Source organism: Ipomoea triloba, chromosome 1 (genome assembly GCF_003576645.1).
Source record: "Ipomoea triloba cultivar NCNSP0323 chromosome 1, ASM357664v1".
Classification (NCBI taxonomy): Eukaryota; Viridiplantae; Streptophyta; class Magnoliopsida; order Solanales; family Convolvulaceae; genus Ipomoea; species Ipomoea triloba.
The window spans coordinates 732,529-748,834 of record NC_044916.1 but is presented as its reverse complement, the minus strand read 5'-3'; the positions used below and the strand labels follow the sequence as shown (position 1 = coordinate 748,834).

General features: G+C 36.2%; 2 protein-coding genes, 2 long non-coding RNA genes and 1 pseudogene across 5 annotated transcripts; 4 read left to right on the top strand and 1 right to left on the bottom strand.

Moving 5' to 3' along the window:
* Positions 1 to 329: 329 nt before the first annotated feature.
* Positions 330 to 2,881, top strand: LOC115998391 (myb-like protein X). Of its 2 annotated transcripts, none has more exons than XM_031237973.1 (4): positions 330 to 659; positions 1,079 to 1,259; positions 1,499 to 1,829; positions 2,013 to 2,881. In XM_031237973.1, exons 2-4 carry the CDS (start codon positions 1,091 to 1,093, stop codon positions 2,326 to 2,328), a joined length of 816 nt encoding a protein of 271 aa, XP_031093833.1. In that variant the 5' UTR covers positions 330 to 659; positions 1,079 to 1,090; the 3' UTR covers positions 2,329 to 2,881. The 2 variants fall into 2 exon arrangements, with proteins under 2 accessions (XP_031093833.1, XP_031093825.1); XM_031237965.1 differs by having other exon boundaries at positions 1,076 to 1,259.
* Positions 2,882 to 3,025: 144 nt separating this feature from the next.
* LOC116029560 (ABC transporter B family member 21-like) lies at positions 3,026 to 4,289 on the bottom strand. Its single transcript, XM_031271612.1, has 3 exons — positions 3,873 to 4,289; positions 3,503 to 3,796; positions 3,026 to 3,421 (listed from the first exon to the last, which is right to left on the bottom strand). The coding sequence occupies exons 1-3, from the start codon at positions 4,287 to 4,289 to the stop codon at positions 3,026 to 3,028; spliced, it is 1,107 nt and encodes a 368-aa protein (XP_031127472.1).
* A 6,503-nt stretch (positions 4,290 to 10,792) lies between these two features.
* Positions 10,793 to 11,240, top strand: LOC116013481. The gene is made up of 3 exons (XR_004097258.1): positions 10,793 to 10,920; positions 11,126 to 11,174; positions 11,217 to 11,240. It is a non-coding gene; the product is annotated as an uncharacterized LOC116013481 (long non-coding RNA).
* Positions 11,241 to 11,341: 101 nt separating this feature from the next.
* LOC116015413 lies at positions 11,342 to 12,092 on the top strand. The gene is made up of 3 exons (XR_004097613.1): positions 11,342 to 11,441; positions 11,555 to 11,683; positions 11,999 to 12,092. It is a non-coding gene; the product is annotated as an uncharacterized LOC116015413 (long non-coding RNA).
* A 1,034-nt stretch (positions 12,093 to 13,126) lies between these two features.
* LOC116029530 overlaps positions 13,127 to 16,306 on the top strand; it is a 13,529-nt pseudogene continuing 10,349 nt past the window's right edge.

Here is a 16,306-nt window from a genome sequence, read left to right as displayed (position 1 = left end):
GGCAATAAGAATTTCATCTAGAGTGTTGTAATTTGATCAACTATCTCGTTAAGAAGATAAAATATTTTTGTTTTTTTTGACTTTCCTCTAAGAATATATATTATGCTAAATCGAAATCAGACTATAAGAAGGACAATATTGCATGTATTTAATTTTCTTTTTGTTTAACATATACTTTATAATCAGTAGATTGTTTGATAAAAAATGTATTTCTTAATTAACTAATTATAATTAATTAAAATCAGACAATATTGTATATACTCTGTATTTTATAGTTAGAAAAAAAAATGAAAAAGAAAAATTGTAAATCCGCCTATTTGACTATATCCGCGTAGCCCGTCGGCCGTCGGGTCGATACCTTTCCTTTCGTTCGTCGTCTGAAGCCCCAACGCTTCTATCTATCTAGGGTTTTCTAAGATTCCAAACTCTGATAATTTTATGTATTTTCCCAAAATTGAATTGATTCTAGCAGAAATTTCACAAATTCAAAACTCGACCTACTAAGAATCTTAGCCTGTAGCGACAGAGATCAAACCCTAGCAGCCGGGAGACCTCCAGGCTCCAGCCGCCTGCGAAGCATCACCGATCACCTGCGCCTTTCCAACAGCCGGAAAACCATCTCCGGGCGCTGGGCAGAATCGGCTCCTTCGCGAAACCAGGTGAGTTTTTGTTGAAATCAGTGTTATGTGTATATATTTCGCGAACTGGTTTTGCTTCTTCATCTCTATTTCCATTTGATAAAGATTTATGTACTCATAGATTATGATATTCGATTAAAGTGCCCATTTTTTATCTACTTCAATGTAATTTTTGTCTCGATTTGGGATCACATATTCCACAAAAAAAAAAAAAAAAGGATTTTGTTTTATCCTCATGTTTCTTTGAAGAAACTCTCCGAAAGGCCAAAAATTTTGTAGTTGATAGTTTACTTCTGGACTCAATATTTAAAGAATACACTTCTCTGGTTAACTAGTTAATCATTTAAACTTCTTTGGCTGATTGTAGGCTTTTTCATTGCTAGTTTGCTACTTATATGTCTTGTTGGATAATATTTAACTTTTGTCTTGCTCACCAGTAGAGGACATTAGCTATGGATTTGGCAACTGAAAACAGAATTGCTGCAATTCTCTTAAAAGAAGCTGCAGAATTACGGCGGCAAGCTGAGAAAGATGGTGCACTTGCTTATCTTCATAGACCTACAGTTAGGGGGCGACCAAATTCAAGATTTCTAACGGCAACTGTTCTTGGAGTACAACAAGGTGAGCGTTTTCATATGTGAATGGTTATATTTTACGAAGATCATTCGGCTGTCATGTTTGTTTACTACTCTCTGTTCTTATGAATTTAAAAGTTCTTAGATTAATTACACACTTTTTCCAAATTCTTTTCTTCCACCCACCGTTTAAAAAGTTAAATGATGATGCTTTAATTTCTGTAGTGATTGTGTTGTTGACATAATTACGCCTTTTATCTGCTTTGTTTGATATGGTCATTACAGCTAACCGAGCTGTTGAAGTAAATGAGATGTGGCGGGCAAGACAGAAAGAGCTGGAGGTTGAGAATAGGAACAAACGAAGATTGGAAAATGAGTGTAGGAACAAACAAATATTGGACAATGAGAATAAGAACAAGCGTAGATCAGAAAATGAGAATAGCAGCACAAGGAGTCATAAGGATGTTATGGAATCTAGGATTAAGGCTAAGAGACGCAGTGATGTTGGTTCTACTTCAAGTGCTTCATGCCCATCAAAGAAGAGAGACATTGAAGGTTACTATTCAAGGGAGGATGGCTTGAGGGATGATGAAGTTGAAGAATTTTTGCATTCAAGGTCAGTCTACCCATTATCTCCTGTACCTATATTTGTTGTATTTGTGATTGCCTTCCTTCTGTGTTTCTTTTCTCTGTCCTCTATTTCATAATGTGTCAAACTGGTAGGGTCTTTGGTGAACTTTCTGTTTCCTATGTATGATAGCATTTGTTTCCTGCTGAAGAAATTAAACGTCTTCTGCAGGGCTAAGAGAGGAAGGGGCACAGTCGGGTCACGAATGGATGAAACTGGTCCTTACCCTTGTTTAGATCCTGAAGAAAAGCAGTTGTCAGGTCCTGATATGGGCCCGAGGGTAGAATTCAGAGATCATGCCATCATCAGGCCAGAGAAGCCCCGTTGGTTGAATTCCTCAGAGTCTTCAGAAGATGAAATAGTTTCAGATGATGATAAGATAAAAGTATCAAAAAAATATCATAGTAGAAAAGACAAATCTAAGAGCAAATCAAGAGAGAAGGATAAAAAGAGGAGGGATTCGAAAAGACACAAGTCCCACAAGTAGGATAATCTGAAGAAGTTTATTATGTACTCTTCAGCTGATGATCATTCATTTCCGTTTACTTTCCAGCACTGGATGAAGAATTTCGAATTGCCTTGTACTATTGTGAGTTAGTATTGGGGCCTGTTGTCTACATACGGTGATTTAGTGTTTGCCACCCCTTTGCCCACCCACCCCTCTTCCCCTTACAACTCTCTCTATTATTTGTGTATAGATACAGTTCGTTTGGAAGAGGAAGTTCTCTTTTATCTGCAGCAGAATGCCATGTTAAAAAGATGTTGAATCAGTAACTGCAGGAGCAACAACTTCTATTTGATTTTTCAGTGTCCTATTGTGGATGTCACTTTGTATCCTAGTGAACGGAGAATATCGAGCATTAGAAAGATCAATCTGCTATTATTAGTCTCAGAGACTAAAAAAAAGTCGAAGTAGTTTTATCTGACCCCCCTCTTTTGATGAACATGAAAGTGCAAGAAACTTTGTTAATGAGAATGCCTTTAAACTTAATGGCAAATGTACATGTTTTTCATGAATTTCAATTTCATTTTAGCCAGTATTAAGGCATGTCATTGCATTCTGTAGTTGTTTCTACATTGGCTTCCTCACTTAGAAGCTAGAGTTTGATTTCAACCATTCAAAGTCTTAGTACTTATTCGCAATCTACCACCCAGGAACTAACTGAGCTGCCTGGGCAAAATTTCTATAAGCTGTATACATCTGCTGCTGCTGCTGATGCTGAGGGTTCTGATGAAGGGCTTGTGTGGAGTGCAACTAGGGAAGCATAGTGACCATCTCTTTTAGCAATAAGCATATCATGCTTTCCCTTCTCCACAACAGCCCCATCCTTAACTACAGCAATTACATCAGCTCCTCTAACTGTTGACAGCCTGTGTGCTATCATAATCGTGGTCCGGTTCACCGAAATCTTATCCAGTGCATCCTGAACCATCCTCTCCGATTCAGAATCTAGCGCGCTAGTCGCCTCGTCCAACAGCAGTATTCTCGGGATCTTCATGACGGCTCGGGCAATGGCCACTCGCTGCTTCTGTCCCCCAGACAGCTGAACCCCTCGCTCCCCTACCACCGTATCATATCCCTGCATATTTTGTGTCATGTTAGGTTAAACAACACAGAAAAAGCACTCATTTCGTTGTTATTTGTATGCAGGCTTCCTGACCTGTTGCAGGCCACTGATGAACTTGTGAGCATTTGCCAGCTCTGCTGCAGCTATGACTTCTCCTTCTGTTACATCATCTTCTTTCCCATAGGTAATGTTTGCTCTGATGGTGTCATTTAATAAAACTGGTTCTTGGCTTACAAGCCCCATCTGCTTCCTTAGCCACTTCAGGTTCAAATTTCTAATATCAACTCCATCTAGCATTATTCGCCCCGAATCACAATCATAAAATCTCTGCAGCAATGCTATTACTGTCGATTTCCCACTCCCACTCTTCCCCACCAGTGCAACTGTCTGGTAACAGTAGAGGTTTTTAAAACGCCATGTTTAAACTGGTTCAGAATAGTAAGAAAGAATTGATGAAACATACCATCCCGTTCTGAACTGTGAAGCTGAAACCACAGAGAACTTTGACATCTGGTCTAGTTTGATATGCATAGCATACATTTTGAAACTCAATTTCTCCCTGCACTGATTCTAGTGCCAAACCAGACTTCTCGTTGAGGTCCATCTTAGACTGTCTATCTAGAAGCCCGAATATCGACTTAGCAACAGCTTTTGCTTTTCGGAAATCTTGGGTGAAGGAGGTTGATTGAGATAGTACAGAAGTTGGAAGGCGACGTTCAGTTGAATGATCTAAACCTGGAGGCAGTGAAATCCACGGGCGAGAGTTCAGAGTACGATTCGAGCACGGAGACAAGGGGCGGGAAATATGGAGGAGCGTCGAGCCAGGAGTTCTCCAGCGGCGAGTATTCCGGCGACCGAACACACCAACACCACGCTCCATAAACTCTACTGGATTTTAATTAATTGTCTGATCTCATTTTCCACAATAATAATAGTCAAGAAAATTTGGCTTGGCTTTCTGCTGGGAACTGCATGCATGCAAAATCACATATGTGGCACTGGTGATGCATGCATAGAATAAAGACACGCGCGTACGGCTTCACGGTTCACAGGCGGCACTGATAGTTGTGGTTTTTGCTTTCTGGGTGGAATTATGTCGCGCGACACAGTTCAGCCACAGAGGAGTAGAGTAGAGAGATTATACTGTGAAGTCACCTATCGCTTTCCCCCTAAAGCAAGCAGCTTGACTTGCAGTTTTTATGGTTAATTTGTGTTCATTTTTGGAGTCAATTTGTATTCCCTTTTGGATCAGAACGTTATTATGGAATCACTTTTCCTTTTCAAAAATATCACATTTTATAATCTTATCAAATTCTGTAAGAGTTATTACTAAAATGGTCCCTCGACTATTGTGAAATTATCAATTTGGTCTTCGACAATTTTTCGTGACCGATTAAGTCCCTCGACTTTGAAAAACTTAACCAATTTGGTTGTCCGTTTATTTTGCCGTTAAACATCCGTTAAATCGAGATTAAATTGGTAATTTTTCTATAGTCAAGGGACCAAATTGGTAAGTTTGCTATAGTCAAGGGACCATTTCAGTGAAAATTTAATTACTAATTTAGTCTCTTGACTATAGAAAAATTACCAATTTGATTCCCTGAATATAGCAAAATGAATAATTTGGTCTCGATTTAACGGATGTTTAACGGCAAAATAAATGGAGGACCAAATTGGTTAAATTTTTCAAAGTCGATGGACTTAATTGGGGACAAAAAATTTTCGAGGACCAAATTGTTAATTTCGCAATAGTCAATGGACCATTTCGGTAATAAACTCAATTCTTTATCAACTGTCTATCTATTACTACTGAGCTTCCATTTTATGTCTTTTAGTGACTTAAATGAAATTATTTAAATTTTAAATTTTCATAACATTAAATTTAGTATTGATATATATAATTTATATACTGAAAAAAACTATATATATTGAAAATACTTTTAAACACAAAAACTAAAATTTAAAAAAAATAATAAAATAAGTAAGGATGAAAGTGTTGAATTTGTAATAATAATATTCCATTGAACCTTGTTGAATTTGTTTCTAATGTTTATTAATGAAGCTTTATTGATAAAAAAAAAAGGATGAAAGTGTTGGTTTGAAGTTTGAACAATAAATACTAAAACGGATAAGGATGGAATGACAATATGACTGATAATCTAATATTGTTTTACTTAAATTTGTAGATGTCTCCAAGGCATTAGTCTAGTGGATGTGAAATTTCATTTGAAATTAAAGCTTGCTTCTAGCGGCATGTTACGGTCAAAAGTGTACATGGTGACATGGTTTAAAATAACAATGTTTGTACCATTTTTTAAAAATAATTAGTCTCAATGTTATTTATTTATCAACTTATTACACTTTTAGTGAGAGTTCGGTTCATGAATTATTAGATTCTTACTGAGAGTTTTTTTTTTTTTCTCTAAGAAACGAGCTTCAATTACTAGCAACCAGCAGAGCATAAATACAATAATGAGAAATGACAATCCATGCCCTCTATCTAGCTTGAGAACCGGAAGCCTTTGCCAACACACATGAGGCGCTTGATTCACTGAACAACCAATATGACAAACTAACACATTCCCTATAGAATTGACAAAGGACATACACTGACTAATAACTAAGCATGAGTAAGAATGATCAAGCAACACTATAAAACCTATAACAACTAAGCATGAGTAAGAATGATCAAGCAACACTATAAAACCTATAACAAAAGTTTAGATTGCCAAACTCTAAAATGACATTGTTAGCACCTATCTCCTTGATCCATGACAGAGCTTCCTAGCAAGCAATTGCCTCTGTTAGGCTTGGATTTCGATTACAATGGAACCTCCTGTTACGAGTTGTCACAAAGCTCTCAAAATGATTGCGAAGAACAACCCCAAACCCCTCCCAATTCATCAACAGAGAAGAGTATTGCGTCGACATTGCATTTTAGAAAGTTTTGTAAACAACTCAAACTTTGAAGTGCGAGTAAAATATGTTAAAAGCACAAGTAATAGTTTCATATAGTGCAACAATAGTGCAAGTAAAATGTGTTAAAAGTGCAAGCAACAACTTGTAATAGTGCAACAACATTAAGTGCACATAACATTATCATTAATTGCACCAATGTGAAAGGTACTTGCACTCTATAATATAAAAGGTTACAGTTTTATGTGATTTTACATTTATTGTTTACCTACACACTTGCACATGTTACTTGCACTTCATATATATTGGCGCACTCCTATGAGAATTGCTGCCTAACAGAGAACTAAAAACTAATCCAAGCCATCCATATATATATATATATATATATATATATATAGGGTAGGGTTCCAGTGAGACCACTTGCTTAGGTAAAATCGTGAGATCACGCGGCATGCTGCTCCGGTGCATAGGGTAGGGCCGTTTCCCGCGGCATGCTGCTCCAGTGCAGCGGGGTGGTGGTGATAGGGTTTGTGGGGGTTTTTTTTTTTCGAATTATTATTATTATTATTATTATTATTATTATTATTATTATTATTATTATTTGTTTCAGTGTGTTAGGATTGGTGTGTGTGTGTGTGTGTTTTTTTTTTTTTTGGTAGTTTTTTGTTAGTTTTTTTTTTTTTCGGCTTTTAGGTGTAAATGGCTAAATGTTGTGAATGTGTTTTTTTTTTCTTTCGGTGGTGGGGTGGGGGGTGGGGAGAGGGGGGTTCAGTTCGTGCTGCTGTATTTTGTGGCTTGTGGTTTTCTTTTTCTTTTTTCTTTTTCTTTTGGTATTCAATTTTTTCTTGCTTTCATGTTATATGATTTCAGTAATTTTAGCCTGTTTTCATATAATAGAGCTCCTTTCACTAATGTTTTTAATCCAACCAATATAAATAGAACTGTGTTCTGGTATACTACAAGGAATAAACATCATGATTGACTTAACTTCATATGACCATATATGTGCAAAAATATTGGACATTTTTCATTTTTGCAATCCATGTCGTCTTTAGCTATGCGAGTCTGGAACCAATTTTTTTGTCATGCGTGCTATTATTAGATTGAAAATTTCAAGCTTGATGAATAGATTTTCTCTACTATGTGAACTTATCAAGGTATTATATTACTACTTTGACAGAATAATGGTCTGAACAGTAAAGCCATCTATATGTATTTATGTTGTAAGGATATGTGCTAGTTTATATATATATTTTTTAATTTGAAATTTAGATTACATGTATTACTGGCTCAAATTATACGGATTCTAGTTTTAGTTTCTCGGTGTAAATAGTTGCACTTAGAAGTTGGTTCGCTTGTTCTTTATACTGGCGCCCTTTAAGTTTTCTGTTTCGATAAATCGAAGAATTATACCCTCCTAAGTTCTAAATCATTGTTACTGGTGGGCATGTATCTACTCTAAGTTACAGACCCTCCTCTCCATTTCCCCGTTGTTTTTTTTTTTCTCAAGGGAAGATATAGATATTGTATGGATTGATGAAATTGAAATAAATTTACATTTAGGTAACCTAGATTTCCATTTGTTGTAACTACCTGAGACCCTTACATTTGTACACTTACGATGACAAGTCAAACGAACTAGTTTTGTCCGAGGAGAATTTATGTATCAGTTGCTAAAGTGTTCATAATATTAGGTGAAGATAAGGATGTTAGCAAGGATTTTCAAGAATGGATGACTCTAAAAGGAATCCTCCAAATGAAGTGAGAGAGATTGCATCACATGGCGATGGATGTCTAGGCCTGTCAAGCTTTTTGTTAATCTTCTCAGCATTGCTGACATGTATTGGCAAATTATATCATGGAACTTTCATGTTTCACATTATTTGTGTACTAAAAGTTCATTATTTGGTATACTATCAAATAATGGGCATATAGTACACAAATAATATACATTAAAAAATGAATCTAATGTATTTAAAATATACACTTTTATTATATTAAAAATGTACATCTTATCAGTGGTCTACCTTACAAGGTGAACCATGGTCCATGATATATGATTGGAAGTATCCTAATAGATATTAATATCACATTTCACATACCTACTACATGCTATCAAAATAAATTTTTAAACTATTGCTTGCTTGTTTGTCACTTGACGTATATCTAAAATATTCAAATTTCGTAGACACAAAGAGGGTTAGACACGCAACGAATTAAAATGGGCTTGGGATTGTGGCGAGATGAATTCATTGTGACTCTCAAGATGTGGTGCATTAGATCAATAATGATATTGGCTTGATGGGTTCGATCAGGATATTATCTGAGAGTGCAAGAAATGAATTTCGAGAAACTAGGAAGTCAAGATTAGCCACGTGCCAAGAGAGAATAACTTTGTTGTTGATTGGCTTGCTAAACTTGCCCTTACGAAACGATGTGATTGGATTGAGGTTATGAAACCACATGATGAGATGATGAGTCAGCTTGAGTTTGAGAAAGTGCAAATTACTCTCCTTAAGAGGAGCCATGAGAGCTAGCCTTGCTTCTAGCTAGGGTTCCCGGCACTCGCAGCTGTCGATTTCTCTTTTTCTTATTCTACATATATGGCATGTTGTCTCTCTAAAACCCGACTTCTTCCCTCTTCTCAACCAAAGTTTGTCTTGCTTAATCAACTTTAACAATATGAAAGAAATTAAAAATAAAAATAAAAATTAGCTTTAAACAAAAAAAAAAAAGAAAAAAAGGAGAAGGCTATGAAGAACTTTTATAAAAAAAAAAACTCTACGAACACATTTAAAAATGAGTCACACTTGTGTGAGACCTTCTCACGGATCTTTGACCGTAAGACGAGTCGGGTCGAGTCATATTAATATGAAAATGTATTACTTATATGAAAAATTATAATATTGATCAGGAATAAAATATTTATTTATTTTTTTTTTTTTTGAAAATCAGGAATAAAATATTTATTACTTATAAATGAAAGTATAAATGTAATACTTTAACATTTTGATGTAAAAGTAGTATTAAAATTTGCATTAAAAGTATTACATTTTCCCTTATAAGTGATGTTGGCAAATGTTTATTACTTATAAAAGAAAATGTAATACTTTTAAATCAAAATGTAAAAGTATTACAATTTCTCATATAAATAATAAATATTTTATTCTGATTAGTATCACACTTTCGTGTATAAATATTACATTTTAATCTTCACCCGCCATATTTCACGGACAAAGATTCGAAATACAATTTAACACAATTTTGTACCTCTTAAAAATTAGTTAGGAAGAATTTAAAAAAATGATTACTCTCTCAACAGAATTAAGAAAAAAAAAATTAAACTCTCAACGGATTAATTTATCCGTTGAGAGGTCGGTGTGTTCAAAAATTTAAGTCGGCGCATGATATACCCGCCAGTCCGCCACTCGCAACGACTCTTTTTCTTATTCGATATATATAGACCCTTGACGCCGCTTCTGCCAGTTTACTTCTCCTCTCCCATACCAATTACCAAAGACAGCTTGGTAAGAGAGAGAGAGAGAGGGAGAGAAGATCAAAAACAACAAAAACCTTCTTCCCCCTTCTGTCTCTCTCTAGACTATACATAAATATATTCATATACTTGTTTCTCGATATATATCTATATATACATATATATAAATAAACCACCGAGCACCGATTGCTGCGTTCTAGGGTTTTTCTGTTTGGGAATTCAATCGGATCTGAACTTATGGCTGACTCTTACTGTTCGGACTGCAAGAAGAACACGGAGGTGGTGTTCGACCACGCCGCCGGGGACACTGTCTGCTCCGAGCGGGCTCGTGCTTGAATCCCGCTCCATCGACGAGACATCTGAGTGGCGTACGTTTGCTGATGATTCTGGTGATCACGACCCGAACCGTGTTGGAGGACCCGTTAACCCCTTGCTCGGCGATGTTGGCCTCTCCACCGTTATTTCCAAGGGTCCGAATTCTAATGGCGACGCTTCTGTCGCCCGCTTGCAGAATCGGGGCGGTGATCCTGACCGAGCACTCGTTATGGCTTTCAAAGCCATAGCTAACATGGCTGATAGGTCGGTCTCTCAAATACATATGTATTTTATATAATTTACTCGGTGGTTTTGAGGTAAAATCTTCCGAGGTTTTAATTGAGTGCTGAACAAAATCGGCAATGAGATCAAAACTCAAAACAGTAGCTCAGAGATTAACTGCTGTTAAATGTTGCTAATTAAATTGGTAATCAGGCCAAATTGAAATATGGCCTTCGATAATTGACGATTCTCCGAATCATCTTAGTCCATCTAAGTCCACCTACGGGCTGTGGTTATAAAATATCATAATTTGCCTTTGTAGATCAGAAATATTAATTTTGGGGTATTTTATTGCCTAACGTAAATGAATTGCAGATTTGCAGTTGAGGGAGTCTTTGCTGGGGGAATAAAGCAAAAGAACATGCCGGGTACTTGGGGATATTGGCAATATGGTTATCTTCGAGGGCATGAAGGCAAGCAGCAGCTTCCTCAGGTGTCTAGCCCCCTCACAAGGGTTTTTGGTGCACAGCTACTGGCTAATGCAGCAGCTGACAAGAACAAGGTTGGTGGCTATAATTTTCCCTATGCAATAGTGTTAAATGATGCTTAGGACCCATTATTAATTATTGTATGCCATGCCCCACACCCCATCATCATGCTTTGTTGCTTTAAATCTGAAGTTCTAAAGAACTTGTCCCCTGCCTTAATCTCTTGATTTGCTGCAGAAATGTTTTGGTCCCCTGCCTTAATCTCTTGATTTGCTGCAGAAATGTTTTGGTGCTGTGAATGTGGATGGAGTTGCTGCTGCAAATGGAGGTGCCTATGTGAATGTGGATGGAGTTGCTGCTGCAAATGGAGGTGCCTAGAAAGCCTCCTTCTCAGTTGCTGCTGCAAATGGAGGTGCCTAGAAAGCCTCCTTCTCATAAGAGAGCTACTGTGAAGCCAATCAAGCCTGAAGCTGTGATTGTAATCAGCCCTGACACTAAAGAAGAGGTGAAGGAAAAGAACAGCCTCCACAGAAAGGCAGCAGCTGAAGATTCATCTAGAAAGACTTATACTGCAACTCTCACTGCTTGAAGCAAGGTTGATTGAGACTCATTCTCTATTGATGTCATCTCTTTGAATGAATGGAAGTCTTTTGTTTCTGTTGATTGAATAATTGGAGTTCTCTTTGGTCTTTTATTGTTTTTGCATAGGCTGCTTGTGGACTGAACATTAAATTACCAAAGGAGAAGATTGAAGATATTGATGCTGGAGATGTGTACAATGAGTTGGCAGTTGTGGAGTATGCAGAAGACATTTACAAGTTTTACAAGGAAGCTGAGGTAAATCACCATTGGCTCTGTTTACCGTATAGTGCTAGATTATATGTTTGATTGCTCTATTAATTACCATTGGCTGTTTTTAAGGTTTTGTTTACTGTATAGGTCTAGATCAATGTCAATATTCTTTAGGGGGTCTGTTAGTATTCTCTTTAGTTTATTTTTTTTATCCACATTTGAATGCCTAAATATGTCATCCCTCTATCTGTTTTTCCCTCTTCGGAAGGTATTAAGTTAACAGATGCATGAAATCAATGTATTTCGGAATGATATCGCATGATTCACAGAAAGCTAACATTTATTTTTTTAATGCAATAGAGTACAAGGTGCATTCCTATAACTTTAATGGCTTAAGTGCATTGGGTTTTATGGATGATCTCCTACCTGGTTCGAAATCCTTTTTCACTGCTAAATCAGCTAAATCAGGTAATATATATATATATATATATATATATTTTCTATTGCTGATTTTTGTATTTTTTGCGAGAGAGGTTTCATTTCATCAAGTGCTGATTTTTATGTGCATTTTTTATATTTATCGGTCGTGGATGGGTACCAAAAAAATTTTGGTGACACATGGAGATCTATTCAATCTGATAGTAGTCAACAACGGCCTTCATTTATTTGAAGCTCTAAATAAATTTCAGGTGTCTAATTAGTTCATTTTTCTTATTACCAGATTAATGTCATCAGTGATAACTAATTTCATCTTGAACCCTTTGCTTGATTAATTTAGATCACTTGCTGATAAGCTTAAGTTCCTTTCCTCTCTTAATTTTTGAGGATCCTGCGGAAGCTGACAAGCCTTTGAAAATTCAAAGGGAGTTGGATGAAACAATAAATATTCTTGTAAGTGATGTGCTGTAATTTTATTTAATTTGTCTTTTGAGAATGAAAAATGTGCCGGAGATCGATAACGGTTTGATGAACAAAAGGCTCTTGCTCTAGAAGTAGGTTTTGTGCATTTTTTATATTATCTTCATTATATAAACTTCAGTACATGATAGCTGCACTTTTATAAATTACAAGACTATTAAAACTTGCATTGTTTGCTTAGCTTTCAGCCTCCATGGGATTTGGAAGTTGAAAATAAGTTTATCCTGCATTTTATATATGGGGGTGACTACAATATGAAGGTTAAAATGATTTGAGTTCCATGTTTTTATCTTATTTTATGTGTTGTAATGATGCTTGTAAACTTATTGTCAAGCTTATTTATTTTTTCAGGGTGAGCTGAGTTATGAAAAAATGGGGGAATGGCAATTTTTTCTCCTTTAGCGGCCTCCACTAGGGGTCTCCTGGGCTCTCTCTCTCTCTCTCTCTGTTTAATTTTATTGTTGTTGCATATATNTCTCTCTCTCTCTCTTCTTAATTTTATTGTTGTTGCATATATTGATTTCTCTGTAAAATAAATCTGCAGATGCTATGTGCCTGGGGAAAACTGTAATGACAATTGCTCTAATACTTGCCAGGCTGGGCAAGGGTAATCAAGAACTTGCCGAGGATATGGCTATTACTCAGCATTCTAGGAACAGAAGGATTAAAGGTGGCACTCTCATTGTTTGTCCTATGGCATTACTTGGTCAATGGAAGGTGTGNTTAAATAGAAAAAGAAAGATCTGCTTTTGTAAATTTGATATAGTGTAATTCACATATGATGCGTAGAAGTGTGAATTTGATATATTGTGTGGCAAACTCAATAGATCAGAAGCATACGTTTGTGGCAGTCCATCATTTAACTGTTAGCCCTTAGTTTAAGGTAACTCTTTCTCTCTTTTTTTCTTGTTATTAATATTAACTATTAGGAAGAAACTTTCATGACCGTCGTAACAATGTTAAACACTAAAAATTATAAGAGATGTGGTATATTATATAATTTGACAAAATTGAACCCATTCCCTCAATTTTGTTAAATTATAAAATGTAGCACGTCCCTTACAATTTTAAGCTTTTAACATTGTTATGATTCACATGATAGATATTTTCTTAGAAAAATCTTTCATGCCAATTCGTAAAAGTGTTGGGTACTACAATCATAAGAATTGGTACATTTTTTAATTTGACAAAATTGAAGGAATGGGTTCAATTTTGTCAAATTATAAAAAGTATATTTTCCTATCATATTTTTAGTTTTCGACGTTCTTACGATCAACACGAAAGTGGTCTCTTAGTAGGAGGATTTAGGGCATGGTGACTCTTGCTATTGGATGTTGCTCTTGCGTATAGTTTAAATTAAAGATTGATCAAGAAGGTCGGAGGTCAGCTAACCCATTCCTTTTGAACTCAATGAGAAGGTATGACTAGCCTAATAGTACTCTAATATTACATACATTTGAACTAATGGTTTGTCTCCTAGGTAATAAGGCTTTGGTTAGTAAATAATTGATGGCATGATAATGTTGCTCCTTTTTTCACGAAGAACATCATGCCGAGATCTCTTTTATGCTCTCTGGGTTCCTGTTCTCTTTATGGAAGAGTACAGAGTAATAGGCAATGGTCTTTATTTTGTCCAAATGAGGCACCAGGATTGGCAGATTGCTGCGATGAAGAATTTGAGAAACTTTATACAAAATGTTAGAAAAAGGTAATTGTCACACTGTTCAAACACACTGAACTGTTCTTGATACTTGGTTCTGAGGCTTTTTATGGACTCAGGGCAAGGCAAAGAAAGTTGTACAGGCACAAAATCTCTGGTTTGATATCTTGAAGTCTCAGATAGAAACTGGTACTCCCTACGTGCTATATAAGGTTAGTTTTATACTCTTTGTTGGTCCCAAGGGGATGGGGTACAAGTCTAGAGGGGGGGTGAATAGACTTGTATAAGAAATTGCAAATCTTTTCGACCTCTCGTGTGTATTGAACTTAGGATGTTTAGGTTCGATACCTCACGAAGTGAAGACAAAGTTTTATGCGCAGCGGAAATGTTATCCCCTTTTAGTTAGCACGAGTTTGAGTTAGTTCGAGAGGTGTGTTTATATGTAGTGCAATCGAGAGGTTAGCGAGAGATAAAAGCAGTAAGTAAATGCAAGAGAGATTTTTAAGTGGTTCGGCCAACCCGCCTACGTCCACTCTTCTTCCAGAAACTTCCTGGAAGGATTGCACTAAAAACTTCCCTTTTTAGTACAATATCGAGCGCTTGAGCTTTGATCACGAAGCCCGCCTCAAGCCTCAGGTTTTTCGCCCCGCTTCTTGTTACTCCACCTCTCGTCAAGTGCTGATTTTTATGTGCATTTTTTATATTTATCGGTCGTGGATGGGTACCAAAAAAATTTTGGTGACACATGGAGATCTATTCAATCTGATAGTAGTCAACAACAGCCTTCATTTATTTGAAGCTCTAAATAAATTTCAGGTGTCTAATTAGTTCATTTTTCTTTTTACCAGATTAATGTCATCAGTGATAACTAATTTCATCTTGAACCCTTTGCTTGATTAATTTAGATCACTTGCTGATAAGCTTAAGTTCCTTTCCTCTCTTAATTTTTCAGGATCCTGCGGAAGTTGACAAGCCTTTGAAAATTCAAAGGGAGTTGGATGAAACAATAAATATTCTTGTAAGTAATGTGCTGTAATTTTATTTAATTTTTCTTTTGAGAATGAAAATGTGCCGGAGATCGATAACGCTTTGATGAACAAAAGGCTCTTGCTCTAGAAGTAGGTTTTGTGCATTTTTATATTATCTTCATTATATATACTTCAGTACATGATAGCTGCACTTTTATAAATTACAAGACTATTAAAACTTGCATTGTTTGCTTAGCTTTCAGCCTCCATGGGATTTGGAAGTTGAAAATAAGTTTATCCTGCATTTTATATATGGGGGTGACTACAATATGAAGGTTAAAATGATTTGAGTTCCATGTTTTTATCTTATTTTATGTGTTGTAATGATGCTTGTAAACTTATTGTCAAGCTTATTTATTTTTTCAGGGTGAGCTGAGTTATGAAAAAATGGGGGAATGGCAATTTTTTCTCCTTTAGCGGCCTCCACTAGGGGTCTCCTGGGCTCTCTCTCTCTCTCTCTCTCTTTAATTTTATTGTTGTTGCATATATTGATTTCTCTGTAAAATAAATCTGCAGATGCTATGGCCTGGGGAAAACTGTAATGACAATTGCTCTAATACTTGCCAGGCTGGGCAAGGTAATCAAGAACTTGCTGAGGATATGGCTATTACTCAGCATTCTAGGAACAGAAGGATTAAAGGTGGCACTCTCATTGTTTGTCCTATGGCATTACTTGGTCAATGGAAGGTGTGTTTGCTAGTCTGTAGCCCCTTTTTGCTTAATTTCAACATGAAAATGTGACTGATATTGATTATAATTTTTATATCAGGATGAACTTGAAGCCCATCCAAAGCCAGATAGCATTTCTGTTTTTGTTCATTATGGTGGGTACATAAGTAAACCCTAGAGTGATAGCAGAACCAGATGTGGTCTTGACAACCTCTATGGTCTTCTATCTGCTGCATATAAGGCTGTAAGTGATCAGTATCAATGTTTTCCAGATCAGTATCAATGTTTTCCCTTGAGCTTGAAAGTGTATTTATTCTGTTCGTTTGGTTCTATGCCCAATGCTACTTGTTATGGACTACCTTGATTAACCAGTTTTTAACTTTGATTTAGGAT

What these genes read in the sequence shown, in the direction of transcription:
- LOC115998391 (XM_031237973.1), top strand. Translation starts at nt 1,091, where the DNA reads ATGGATTTGGCAACTGAAAACAGAATTGCTGCAATTCTCTTAAAAGAA. An exon ending in TGTTCTTGGAGTACAACAAG is followed by an intron (nt 1,260 to 1,498) that starts GTGAGCGTTTTC and finishes TGGTCATTACAG; the next exon opens with CTAACCGAGCTGTTGAAGTA. An exon ending in GAAGAATTTTTGCATTCAAG is followed by an intron (nt 1,830 to 2,012) that starts GTCAGTCTACCC and finishes CGTCTTCTGCAG; the next exon opens with GGCTAAGAGAGGAAGGGGCA.
- LOC116029560 (XM_031271612.1), bottom strand. Translation starts at nt 4,289, where the DNA reads ATGGAGCGTGGTGTTGGTGTGTTCGGTCGCCGGAATACTCGCCGCTGG. An exon ending in TCACAGTTCAGAACGGGATG is followed by an intron (nt 3,797 to 3,872) that starts GTATGTTTCATC and finishes TACTGTTACCAG; the next exon opens with ACAGTTGCACTGGTGGGGAA. An exon ending in TCATCAGTGGCCTGCAACAG is followed by an intron (nt 3,422 to 3,502) that starts GTCAGGAAGCCT and finishes CAAAATATGCAG; the next exon opens with GGATATGATACGGTGGTAGG.